Genomic DNA, 12,562 nt, shown 5'->3' with positions numbered 1-12,562 from the left:
GTGCCAATGATCTGGCACAAAAGCGAGAGCCCCAGAAACGAACGCGCAGCGCACTACACACGCTATATCTCAGCATTTAAATAATATGGGGCAAACATTTATAAACCATATTTGCACACTGCCAAGACAGTGGGTGATCGCTAAATGAGAATTAATTGGATGCTGAGACAGAGTTTCAATTCATTGCATGTCAAAATAAATCATGCCAAGAGTCAAGCGAATGAGACGCACAGCTTTTGTAAAGTTTCACATAGTTATATTTCCATATGGAATATAGAAAATGTCCCTCGAAGGATGTATCACTGTCTCTGATATGAATGGTGAATTGTGCTGTGAACTGGTTAAAGAAGTCCACTTGAACTTATCGCCAGTGGAAGATCGGTTCGCGAGGGGCGTTGTCGGAACAAAAAACAATTTGCATGGAATAACCCAGATTGTGGTCATTGACTCAGTGGATCGCATTTCGCATTTCCAGTTTGTTATTGGCGAAAGATCTTTAAAATGATCTCTATGCAACTGGGCCTGAGTTATGGGCATTATGGTCCGACCAATTAAGCGTAAATTAATTCACTGTCAGAAGATCTGCAGAAATCAGCGAATAAAAATTCATCTGGGGTGTGTCAGTTACCCGAGAAGTTTCCAGAGACAAAAGAATCTTTGAATATATAAAAGTGATGATTAAAACCAATGAGTGTAACTTAACGTTATTCATTCTTTCCAGAGAAATTTCTAGCATAATATCCTTAACTCCCGCCTGTCTGAAGAGATTTTGAGTGCCCCACCTTCATTACTCACGGAACATGCTAACACCGAAATTGATTTAATTTGTGCATAATCCCGGGGAATTGCAATGCTGGGAATCAACCCTCAGTGAGGTCTCCATAACTGGTGGTGGTTGCAGTGGCAGGAAAACCCCTGCAGGCCGAAAGTGGAGTAGCAAATTCACTTTCACGAATCCCACTCAGCTCCTGCTCCAGATCCGCCGGAGGCCTTCACCCAGCCAGCCAGCCAGCCAGTGCACTTCCAAATGCAGCGGCATCGGAGCAACCCTTGCGAATCCTTGCTTCAATTGCCTTGTTTTTAATCCTTGGGGGATTTCCACATTTTCGCAAATGGGGGTGGCGACGACGGCGTCTGTCTGATTTCAAGGTCCAAAAGTCAGCCGACGAGGGCAGTTTTGTGTTTTGCGTTTGTGCCTTGACATCAGCTTCAGCGTCAACGGGAATGGCAACGGCAACGGCAGTGGCATCGGCATCGGCATGCAGGTGGTAGCGGGTTAATCGCATAATTGAGCAGCCCAGGAGCAGGCGACACACACTCATCAGTGATTCACAGCAAGGCAGCCAGGCAGGCAGGCAGGGCAGACGAGGGAATCGTCTGGCTGCAACAAAGGAATAACACACCCTGTTCGAGTCTCACAAAGAAATCGCAATGGAACGTGTGAAGCCTGCCGATTACGGTGGATACGGGCGAGGAGCACGGCCCACAATGCAAATATGCACAACTTATAAATACATCGGATCCGAGGCTCTGTGTGGGAGCAATTCATTTAACCCGAGTCGAGCCAGCTGGCGAAACTGCAAATTGCAACAAAGAGCGAGGCCGGAGAGAAAATTGGCTGAAAGGTTTTCCATCAGCGGCGCTGCTGAGTCAGGGATCCGCGTCTTGGATCTCTGGATTCGAGACAGCGGTTCGGCAATATATTCATAACCAAAGGGGGTTGGGGAGCCTGATCCATGTACACTTGCGGTCGGCATAATAGAGCAGCAAATTAAACTTGATTATCCAGGTTCTTAATTTCACACACGGAAGATTTCTTCGCTTGTAAATGGTAAGCAACATTGTTGAAAGCATGGAAGAGAAATGGGAATACACTTAACAAGGTATTAATTACGAGGCTTAAATTATATACGGAATACCATTTCGCTATTAACAAGCTTTTTGGAATGTCTTGAACTTAACTCAGATATCGCAAAGCAATCTATAAGTAGTATAAGTGAACCACTTTTAACATGGAACAGTTGTAAGTGCTCTACTATTTGTATGGCCGCCTCTGTATAGACAAGCAGAGGGCGTAGAGCTAACCATAATGGTAATCGCCCATGTACAACAAACGCCAGAAGGCAGATACGACGCAAACAGATCGTTCTGCAAATGGCAAGCTGATGCAGATAGCTATGCAAAACGGGTAATCCAAACGGCCGGCCTTATAAGGCGGCCAATGGTCCAAGCCAAACCGAGGGGCATAGAGAGAGATACGCGTTATTACTTAACAACAATTGCCGAAAGTGAGCTCGAGTGCCTGGCGTTGTATGCCCAATTATAGCGGAAATGTTGCCGAAATTGTCACTCAATGACTCGACTTCCTTGGCGCAGATAGACGCCACAAAGAAACCCAGCTGTCTGCTTATTGGAGCGTTTAGCATTGGCCCCGCAGACAGCCTTGAGATTCGCATCTACGGCAGCCAAAACCACTGGGTTTTGGTTTATGTACTGGAACTACAGCCAAATAAGGACATCGCAGTGACGTAAACATGGACTTACCTGCAAAGAGAGAGAATAGAACATAGAGCCAGTTAGTAAGTGCATAAGTTCTAGTTTTCATGTTACCCCCTCCTACATTAATCATCCATCTATAAATTGGGTTGCCTTTTGGGCATGACTCACGGCTGAAAATAATGAAGATCTCCCTGTTCTACAGGAAACGTGACGGGCTAGGGCTTCCCTAATTTACACAAAAAACGAAAAACCATTTATCTGCCAGGCCCACCCTGACCAACATCAAGAGCCAAATGCATTTGGAACAGTGACAGATACCGAGGACGGAGGACGGAGGACAGAGGACGGAAAACATGACAGATATGTCCTACTATGGCCTCTGTCGGGGTTGCTTATCGTGGGTTGAATGCGTCAGTGACTAAACTCTAAAACTCCTCCTCTGGCACTACACTCAAATTTGTTTTTCAAACCATCCAATTGTGTATATATTTATAGGGCTTCTAAATTGTATAACTATTATGCAAATGTAAGCGGCTGTTATTTATGACCTGGTAGTTTTTATGGTTAGTTCTTAGTCTTTTTAGCCGTTGGCCACCGTTTTGTTAGAGCCTCTGAACTCAAGAAATTTTGTTAGTGTAGATCTAGCACTATTCCTATGTCGGATTAATGTGGGCCCGTCTGTCTGCATTTTGGGTGCGGCTAGGCTGATAGGCTGACTCGGCTGCATTCCCTGGCTGTGGCTGTGGCTGTGCAGCTTTCTCTGGAGGTTCTGCCGGGAATTAGACCCATTGACTCATTCTAGGGCTGCGCCCAATCCTGAGCCAATCATAAGCCCAAACCCACTGCTGGCCGAACTAGTCGCGGCTAGGCAATCAAAATCGACATTTAGTTTTATGGCGAGTCAAACAACAACAGCGGCAGCCGGCGAACATGCAATGTGTCCCGGGTTCAATGCACTTGCCACTCAGCCACTCAGCCTCAAACTTCGCTGCAGTGGCTCTTGGCCAGATACACAAGGCATACAGGAATACTAGCAGATCGCGTGACTATACTTAAATATAGTTAAGCACCCAGTGTGGCACGTGACGATATTGGGGCAGAAAGTATCCACCATATTGTGATATATTGTGGACACGGGTTTTTTTTTTTTTACCGGGAAAACAACAATTTGGGTGTCCGGTGGGCAGGAGTGTGCCCTTAATCACTGGCCACCACTGTTGTCAGGGAGCGACGAAGAAACGAGAACGCCATCGATTTCAATTGCAATTACTCATCATCTATCGCGGCAATTACCCGTATTATGATGATAAGTGCGAACCGAAACAGCTGCCGGCAGATTTGCGAGTGACTCAAGGAGGCCACTTGGAGCAGTGCTCGCATACTTGGCTGCTTTACTTGGGCAATCCGGAGATTTGGCAAAGGTCAAGAGCGGAGGAGATAGTGTCCATAAATAGCTAAGGATTTTCTCTTTATGGAAATTTGTCGTTTAAAATTAGATTGCTTTATAACTCTATAACGAGTTAAAAATAGCTGGAATAGTATCTATAAATTCTTATAGAATTTTTATGTTGCTTGAAAACATAAAAGTTCCTTTGTAAGAATAGAGGGTTATTTTTGGGTATTTTACTAAACTAAAGTGCACAATTGACTCATTTATAAACAAATGCTCTGATTATTGTGCACTAAGCGTAGTGCCTGGTAGAGTCACTCTATAAGATTGCTTATAATGGCTTCTATTTCTGTATATTTTCTTTATGGGAAATTAGCAGAAAGATAAATAGGGAATGCCAATTGAACTGAAAACTTCCATTCCTAAATAAATGGAAATGGAAATGGATTAGAAATTGGATAAACAATAAGTAAAGTATTCTAAGGTCCAACTTTTATTGATCCACACTTTTGAGTGGGCCCTGTACAGTTTCCCCCGGTTTTTCGCCTACTTCAGCTATTTTGATGGTCGGCCCAGTGGTAGTGGAGTGATGACCAATTTGAAAACTGGCACAGAGAACGGAAAACACAAAAACAAGCGCCACCTCGCTTGCAGTCATAGAAGGAGGCGATAGAAGAGGGGTGCGGTTCGGGGTCAGGGTTCGAGATGTCCATCGGCTGATGCGCTAGATATACTTATGTATGTGATATATGTATGTACAATATAATAATGGAGGTGGGGGAGGGAAACTGGCACACTTGCTGACATTGCAGTGTGCACTTAACTAGAACCACCACTGTGCAGCACACACAACACACAAACACACACACACACGAGAGAATGCCCGTGCATGTACTAACTACTCAAAATGGTCATTTTCATTTTCCCGGTTGCAGCTGAAGTGAGGTCCTATTGACAGCGGGGGTTGCCTACGGGGCAGCACACATATCAAATATCGGTTGTTAAGGGCGTTTTCTAAGGAGTCCATAACAGACGGGAAATGGAGTTCCGAAATCGAATAGGAATCATCATAATCCCAAGAACAGTTATATAGGTGGTTAAGCCAATAAAAGATCAATACACGCATTGTGCGAATAAATGGGCGAAGGGGTATAGGGGAAGGAATTCGGAACGGAAGTGGAAGAGAATTCACGGAGGAAGCACACAATAAAACCAACGGAACGATAAAAAAAAAGGAAGAAGCAAAGAACGGCACTCGGTGTTGTTTTTGCAAATCTGCAAATCCCAACCAATACCACCATGCACACCCACACACACACGCGTGGAACATTTTTCAAAAATGCCGGCAACTGCTGGTTCTCGTTTTTAAGTACTTACTTGCTGCTGGCCTGATTATCGGTGCAATCAAAGTTGGAGATCATCTTGCTGTTTTAGTCGCTTATTGGACGCTTGGTAACAATTAAATAGAAAACTGGCACACACGCAACAAAGTGAAACACACAAAATGCAAGTGGAAATGCACGGGAAATTGCAGATGCCGCGGCACGTTCGTTCAGTTCGAAAGGCGAATTAAGTGTGGCTGCCAGCGAACCGCTAAATCACGCCTTCGGCCCGAAAATGAAAGGTACTAAAAAATACCACAGCTGCAGTGGCGGAGCTACGAAACTACCGCCGGGGGTCGAATATTTTTTAGCTTATTTATAGCTAATAGTTAGTAGGCCTTTTATTTATACATTGTTAATAATATTTGAAATACACATCATATTCGTGGAGCTTATCCCTAATATTGTAATTAGTTTATAAAAATTTAATAAACATATTAAAATATGATTATAATTAATGATAACTTCCAAATGAAATTAATTTAAAATACTTGTGTGTGCTACGCCTTGTTGGTATTGTTTTTACCAGCGAATTCGGTCACACAGCGCAGGTCCGAATGTGTTGTTTACAACTGATTTATTTGGAAAAGCCTTGATTATCAGCTCCTTTGCACACAACCGCTGGCCAGGATGTCCAGCATGCCCGGGATTCTGAGATGCAGGATCTGCTTGGGCGATTTCGAAGAGGGCCAAATGAGCTCCCTGTTTGAGGATGAAGGCGAAAGTGACCTTAGGGAAAAGTTGGAACTGTGTTGTAGGATTAAGGTGAGTGAAGCTCAATAGATGGGTTGTATATCACATTTTAGTGCTCCAATTCCCCTAGGTTCGGCAATCCCCACAGTTGCCGGAAAAGTCCTGTAGTAGCTGCTGCGAATTCGTCCACATGTGGTTCAACTTTCGCCAAATGTGCCTAAACTCGCAAGTCTACTGGGAAACAAGTTTTTCGGAATCGGAAAGACCAGAGGCTCTGGCCCAGGCAAGCGATGCCGAGTATATGGAGTACCTGTATGAGAACCTACAGTTGAAACTAGGCTCAGAGAACCAGGACCAGGACGAGATCACCGCAATAGAGGAGGGGGATGAACAGCTGGAGGAGCAGTCACAGGAAATTCTTGATTATAATGGATACATCATAAACGAATCGATTGAGGATGATGAGCCTATTACAGAGAGCTCAGAGCAGATGTTGATTCCCCACATGGACTCCTACGTTGAAGATCCAGAAATGGAAGAACTTATTGATGATAAGAGTGAGTTTGTCGAAGAATTATCGAGTGCAAACGATGAGTATTATGAGGTTGAGTACGAGGACGAGGAACTTCGCCTGCCAAGCGCTGCTTCACCACATCCCAGCTTTAAGATGGACAAACGGAAGCCAGGAAGGCCCCGGAAACCGGATGGCGAACTCAAATTCAAACGCAAGGAAATCAACGCCAAGGAAAAAGGCAGCAAGTCTAAGAGCAAGGACGAGGACAAGTTTATGTGCAACCTGTGTGGAAACGTCTATTTCAAGAAATCGGTTTTCACAGCCCATATGATGACCCACACGGAATACAAGCCCCACCAATGCGAGTAAGTCATAGATACGTTTAACGAGGACATAAATGGGCCAAGCATTTGTACATATTAAAATCGTATTGCTTTTCAGAATCTGCACCAAATCTTTTCGACAAATGGGCGAGCTGCGAGCACACATCCGTCGTCATACGGGCGACCGTCCATACAAGTGTATGTACTGCGACCGCCATTTCTACGATCGCAGCGAACGGGTTCGCCATGAACGAGTACACACCAATACCCGTCCTTATGCCTGCCAGGAGTGCGGGAAAACTTTCACGCACACAGCCATCCTCAAGAATCACATCCTTTCGCACTCCAGCGAGAAGAATTACAAGTAAAGAAGAACAATGCTATTAAGATAACTTCATTACTAATAATTTAAACCTTTCAGCTGCGACATTTGCTGCAAGTCATTCACCCTGCTGCACCAGCTAAAAGCTCATCTGCAAACGCTCACCCACCGAAATAAAATTGAGCAAACCATTCCCAGCTCGTCGGAATTGCTAGAGAGCTAATTTAGTATAATAATTTTAGAATTTAAGTAAAAGCCTCTCTTCAGTATAAAGCCTCTTTTTTTCATAAATTACCAGCTATGTTTATTAACTATTCCACCACGTCGCTGTACTCTTTAGCTACCAGAAGGTGCGCATGAGACTTCTCGTGCGCGACGAGTTGGTGCTTTAATCGGAAATCCTTTTTGCAGATGAGACACTTGTGAGGCTTTTCAGACGTATGCAGTACGTAGTGAGCCTTACGAGAGGTGGACAGGGAGAATGTTTTTCCACAAATGTTACAAGCGTAGGGTCTTTCATTCGTGTGCAAACTAAAATGATGAACATTAACATTAGAACTCAAATGCAGTAGAGAATATAAATATTTGATGTGAAGCATACCGTTGGTGCTTCCGATAAGTGCTGCTGTCGGCAAATTGGCGCGAACAGTAGGAACATTTGTAAGGTTTCTCGCCCGTGTGGGTTCGCATATGTGTTTTCAGGTTGCAGGCGGCTCTGAATGTCTTTTGGCAAACCCTGCATCAAAAATGTTCTCTATGTATCATTATTATCATAATATATCACGGATACTTACTCGCACTCGTGGCCCTTTTCCTTGCGGTGCATCTGCATGTGCGCATTTAGCTGAGATACATAGGGGTATGTGTTGCTGCAGATCTTGCATCTGTACTTGTCCGGCACGCATGCCACTCCTAGATCTATCTTGTATTCGGCAGTGGTTTCGTATTCCTCACTATCCTCCTGAACACCGTCCGTAGCAGCCCTGCTTTCTTGCGAATATGCTTCCGAGTCATTGTGATCGGTGCTTTCCCTGTCCAAATCCAAGTCACAGATGGTATAGTCTTCCTGTGATGTGTTCTCGTTTTCCGGATTTACGTTCAAAACGAACACAAAATCGCTTGAATGTTTATTTACAGGTGTGAACTCTTCGTGTTTTGCGGTTTTCGATGAATTATCATCAGTCTTAAAGATAATGGGATTCTCATCAATGAGTCTCCCTGAAATGTTCTGCTTCCTGGTGCGTTTTTTCTGTCCAGACGTGTCCTTGTCCTCCAGCGTCTGAAATGCCTCTGCAGAGGACAGAGTTTGGCGAACGAGGGATCTCAGGTGCTCGTCGGATTGTTTGCACTTGCTAAGGAATCTGTCCACCTCCTCCAGTCTCTCTAAGCAGTCTGCGCAAATTTGATCGGGCAGTCCATCATCCGGTTCCACCTAGAAGATCATTTGTAACTGGTTTACTGGAAGCCAAACAGAAAAGGAGTACTCACAGCTGTGCCGGCATAGGAGATCAGCAGCTTGTGGGCATCGGACTCAAAGAGCGAGTGCAACGTGGACTGCGATCCTTTTTTGCGGCAAGTGCGGCACATGCTCCACTTTATACTGATTTCCATCGTTAGATCTACGGGAACTCCTCTTTTGCGTCAAATGCCGATTCAAATACCAGAGCATTGCATTAAAAGTAAAAGGGTTGTCAAGCACGCGAAATAAGAACTATGTTATTCAACTATCGTTCGGAATTTATTTGTTATTTTTTTTCCTAAAATTGTACTTTTATTTTATTTGGAGGACTTAAAAATAAATATTTCATTTGGTTCACCTGTTTCTTTAATTAAAGATTAAGATGTAATTATTAAGATCAAATTGTTGGCAATCAATCGATATGCCGATAGCAAGGTCGATAGCCACTTATCGTTTTAGGTGCATGACAACCCTGGGAAAAGTTCCAAGACGCTTGTTTATTTCAGAATTGCAAGCATACGGACGGCCAGGACGTGGAAAATCATGCCCGAGTACATGTTGTGCAGGATCTGTTTGACAGAGGACATCAACTCGGAGGCGATGGCGCCCCTGTTCGATGACAGCGACGCCCAGTGCAGGGAGCTGGTGCGCAAGATTGAGGAAGTGGGCAGCATTAAGGTACATGTGGATGCACCTGTAATTCAAGCCCAGCGACTTATCGCACTCTGTGTTTCCAGCTGGTTCCACTTCAGAACATCCCGAGCATGCTGTGCTTCAACTGCGTGGAGCAGCTTACCAGTGCCCACAAGTTCCGGGAGCTTTGCCAGGAGAGCGAGCGAACATTTGCCACCAATGTAGTCAAGGTATGTATAGAGCTGAGTTAAGCTACATATGTATAATTAAACAACTTCATCCGAAACCATGGCAGGCCGAGATGAAGTCGGAGCCAACGGACGAGGTCCCTCACATAGTGGCGGACCACATCGAGTACATCTACGAATCAGCGAACGACTTCATCGATGGTGTCGAGGAAGACATCGAAATGGAGAACATAATGGAGGAGCGCATGGAGGATGGGGTTCCGGAAACGACTCAGGCCTACGAGATTAGCACTGTGGTCGACGACCTGGACGACAATGACCTGCTGGTGCCGAATAGCACCGATAGCGACTACCAGCCCAGCGAGCGTTGCCGCAAAACCAAGGTGCGAAAGACGCGGATGGCTAGACGTGGACGTGGCCGTCCCCGTGGTGCTAGCTCCAGACACTCACGCAGTTTTAGCGAAGAGCGAGCGCCAGTTCAATCTAGCTGCAAGTCCTCTCCCGAGGAGTCCTCCACGAACATTATGTGCGAGATCTGCGGTAATATCTACTCCAAGCGAGCGGCTCTCAACATTCATATGCGTCGTCATATGGCCGAGAAACCATTTGAATGCGAGTGAGTATCTTAAATTATATGAACCATTTATTTTTCAATATGTAAACCGTACGTAAACTTTACAGAATATGCGGTAAAACCTTTGCGGGTCCATCCGAGCTAAATCGCCATATCCGAGTGCACACGGGCGAGAAACCATTCATGTGTAAATACTGCAACCGCTCGTTTGCAGATCGCAGCTCCAATATTCGTCACGAAAGGTGATGCCTTAACTCCTCAAAAAAATCTTCATATTAACTGAACAAATTCCTTTTGTAGAACCCATACAAACGAGCGACCTTTTACTTGTTCCACATGCGGCAAGGCATTCTCCTACTCCAACGTGCTAAAAAACCACATGCTCACCCACACGGGCGAGAAGCCTTTTCTGTATTTGCTTTATGAACTGTTTCAATCATGGATAACTCAAAATTCTATTAATTTTTCAGTTGTCGGCCGTGCAATAAGACATTTTCCCGCAAGCACCAGTTGGAGCAGCATATCGGCACGATGACCCACCAACAGACTGTAAGGAACCACCAGAATAACGAACCGATGCGGCACTCAGAGATCTATTAGTCTCAACTCATGCAATACAATTTTTGCTAGATAATTCTTTAATTTAAATTAAAATAAATGTATATTGTAAAATAAAGAGAGTACAAATGGTCCGACCGGATGTGTGACATAATCAAATTTGTAATATTAGTATTTCGTTAAACAACTTGTTTGAGAACACATAAATATTTTTATTCATTTTTGCAATTGACAGAATAGTATTTTAACATTGCTTCAAGATTCAGTAAATGTAAATAATATTATATTTTTTTGAAGTACACTTATTAGTTTCGTTGATTTTGGTAATACTTTTTAATTACATACACATATATTTAATTTTGTGCGTTTATTTGGTAGTGTTAAGATCATTATGGCCACTAGACGTGTGTGCGTTGTTAATGTTTCTTTTCTTTGTGCTTTGTCGAAGACGTGGTTACAATTTTTGGAAGCTTAAACTTGACATAAAATTCGAATGGCACAGGACTAATATATCGTCTTTTTATAAGACAAGTAAATGTGTTTAGAACTTGTAACGTTTCATACCAAAAGCTAATAGCCTTTGCAAGGCGGGCTGGATTCGGCTGTTCTTCTATTTCTTAAGGAAGCAAGAATTTTAACAAAATCGTTTCTGCTATAAATGTCAGAAATGCTAAATACTGGCATAAAATCGATTTCATACCCTGTAGTTAAATGTTAGTTTAACTTTGAAATAATTTTGTCGAACAAAAGGACGCTGAACTTTAAGATTCTTTCCTATAGCTAATTAGTATAATGACTAGATTGGCAGCTACATTGTAGGTGGCAAGCTTCCTGAGCTGCCGCTGCCTCCTGTGCTTTTTGCTTATGAATACTGGTAGACAAGTGGGTCATCAAATGGGAGATCCGTTGGAAGTGCTTCTTACATACGTAGCAGCTGTAAAATCAAGATGTGTGAAAAGGTGTAATATAAATAGTGTGTGAAGTTGGCATAAATCGAAATGCGCACTAGTGCTTCCGTGTGGCCACATGGGTCATCTTGTGCTTGCTCAGACATCCGGAACTCACAAAACTCTTCTCGCACATGTCACACTCGAAGCGGCGATCGTTCCGATGGCGACGATGGTGTTCCTGACGGGCGCTTGAAGAGGAGAACCGACGTGGACAGTAGACGCACACGAATGGCTGCTCGCCCGTGTGGGTACGCATATGGCTGGTCAGCTCCTTTCGGGTGGCAAAACTCTTTTCGCAATCCCTAAGGAGAAAAATGGTATCTTAGGCACGCTAGCCCAATGGTTATGAAAGATAATTACCAAAAATCACAGTGGAAATTCTTAATTCCCGTGTGCCTGAGCAAGTGCTCCTGAAAGTTCGCCTTGTTGTTGATAGTCCTACCGCAATCTTCGCATACATATGGACCACAATCGCCTCCAATTGGCAATTGATGGTTCCAACTAACTGGTGCTGAGAGCTTTTCAGTAGTTCGCTTTGGAAGATCTTCGACTTCGGGACTTACATTGGACTCGTCCAATTCGCTCTCAATTTGGTTATCATCAATGTGCTCATATATTATTGGGTCTGTGGGGCAATCCTTGCTTGCGCACTCAATGCCAATCCTTTCAAGATTCTGTTTCTCGGCTATGATGCAGCGCTGGCGGAACTTAATGGCTGTCTGCAGATCGCCCAGGCACCCCGTGCACATTTGGCCGGATATCTCGTTTGTGCAGTTTAGCTGGCAAATATAAATAGCAAATTAAGTGCCTTGATTGGATAATATTTATAGACATAGTACCTCGACTCCAGTAATGGAGTGAATTTGACGAACTAGATGACCGTTTTCCGGATCAAAGAGGTCAATTGGAGCATCTAATCTAGAGCAAATGCGGCAGTTTAGAATTCGCATCTCGGCTCTTAGGTGTTGATTTTAAATATTTGTTTATTGTTTACAACTCTTGCAGCTTTTGCGAAATGTGTCGTTAAGCTGTTTGCATGGTCACTCTAACTTTTGCAGACATAAGCGCTGACAAAGT

General features: G+C 44.0%; 4 protein-coding genes across 8 annotated transcripts in view; 1 reads left to right on the top strand and 3 right to left on the bottom strand.

Moving 5' to 3' along the window:
* The window catches only part of LOC120454469 (microtubule-associated protein Jupiter), a 29,910-nt gene extending 24,436 nt beyond the window's left edge, over positions 1-5,474 (bottom strand). For 2 of the 4 annotated variants that reach the window (XM_039639796.2, XM_039639798.2), the window contains exon 1: positions 5,267-5,473. In XM_039639796.2, the coding sequence (XP_039495730.1) occupies positions 5,267-5,310 (44 nt within the window). In that variant the 5' untranslated portion in view covers positions 5,311-5,473. Of the gene's footprint in view, positions 1-5,266 lie in introns of all 4 variants that reach the window. The other 2 variants (XM_039639791.2, XM_039639799.2) reach the window with 2 other exon arrangements.
* A 182-nt stretch (positions 5,475-5,656) lies between these two features.
* LOC120454467 (zinc finger protein 354B) lies at positions 5,657-10,694 on the top strand. The gene is made up of 11 exons (XM_039639787.2): positions 5,657-6,036; positions 6,095-6,843; positions 6,920-7,165; positions 7,223-7,324; positions 7,464-7,506; positions 9,042-9,260; positions 9,320-9,445; positions 9,511-10,019; positions 10,085-10,219; positions 10,278-10,388; positions 10,448-10,694. The coding sequence occupies exons 1-11, from the start codon at positions 5,902-5,904 to the stop codon at positions 10,575-10,577; spliced, it is 2,505 nt and encodes an 834-aa protein (XP_039495721.2). The 5' UTR covers positions 5,657-5,901; the 3' UTR covers positions 10,578-10,694.
* On the bottom strand, positions 7,386-8,811 carry LOC120454468 (zinc finger protein 233). Its single transcript, XM_039639788.1, has 4 exons — positions 8,612-8,811; positions 7,918-8,555; positions 7,725-7,859; positions 7,386-7,654 (listed from the first exon to the last, which is right to left on the bottom strand). Exons 1-4 carry the CDS (start codon positions 8,732-8,734, stop codon positions 7,435-7,437), a joined length of 1,116 nt encoding a protein of 371 aa, XP_039495722.1. The 5' UTR covers positions 8,735-8,811; the 3' UTR covers positions 7,386-7,434.
* An 88-nt stretch (positions 10,695-10,782) lies between the features above and the next one.
* LOC120454470 (transcription factor Ouib) lies at positions 10,783-12,524 on the bottom strand. 2 transcript variants are annotated; one of them, XM_039639801.2, is made up of 4 exons: positions 12,325-12,524; positions 11,846-12,264; positions 11,542-11,787; positions 10,783-11,469 (listed from the first exon to the last, which is right to left on the bottom strand). In XM_039639801.2, the coding sequence occupies exons 1-4, from the start codon at positions 12,433-12,435 to the stop codon at positions 11,316-11,318; spliced, it is 930 nt and encodes a 309-aa protein (XP_039495735.1). In that variant the 5' UTR covers positions 12,436-12,524; the 3' UTR covers positions 10,783-11,315. The 2 variants fall into 2 exon arrangements, with proteins under 2 accessions (XP_039495735.1, XP_039495736.1); XM_039639802.1 differs by having other exon boundaries at positions 11,308-11,469; positions 11,601-11,787.
* Positions 12,525-12,562: the final 38 nt, after the last annotated feature.

The sequence above is a fragment of the Drosophila santomea genome, chromosome 3R, assembly GCF_016746245.2.
Source record: "Drosophila santomea strain STO CAGO 1482 chromosome 3R, Prin_Dsan_1.1, whole genome shotgun sequence".
In the NCBI taxonomy this organism is placed as follows: domain Eukaryota; kingdom Metazoa; phylum Arthropoda; class Insecta; order Diptera; family Drosophilidae; genus Drosophila; species Drosophila santomea.
This window is presented reverse-complemented; position numbering and strand designations above follow the sequence as displayed.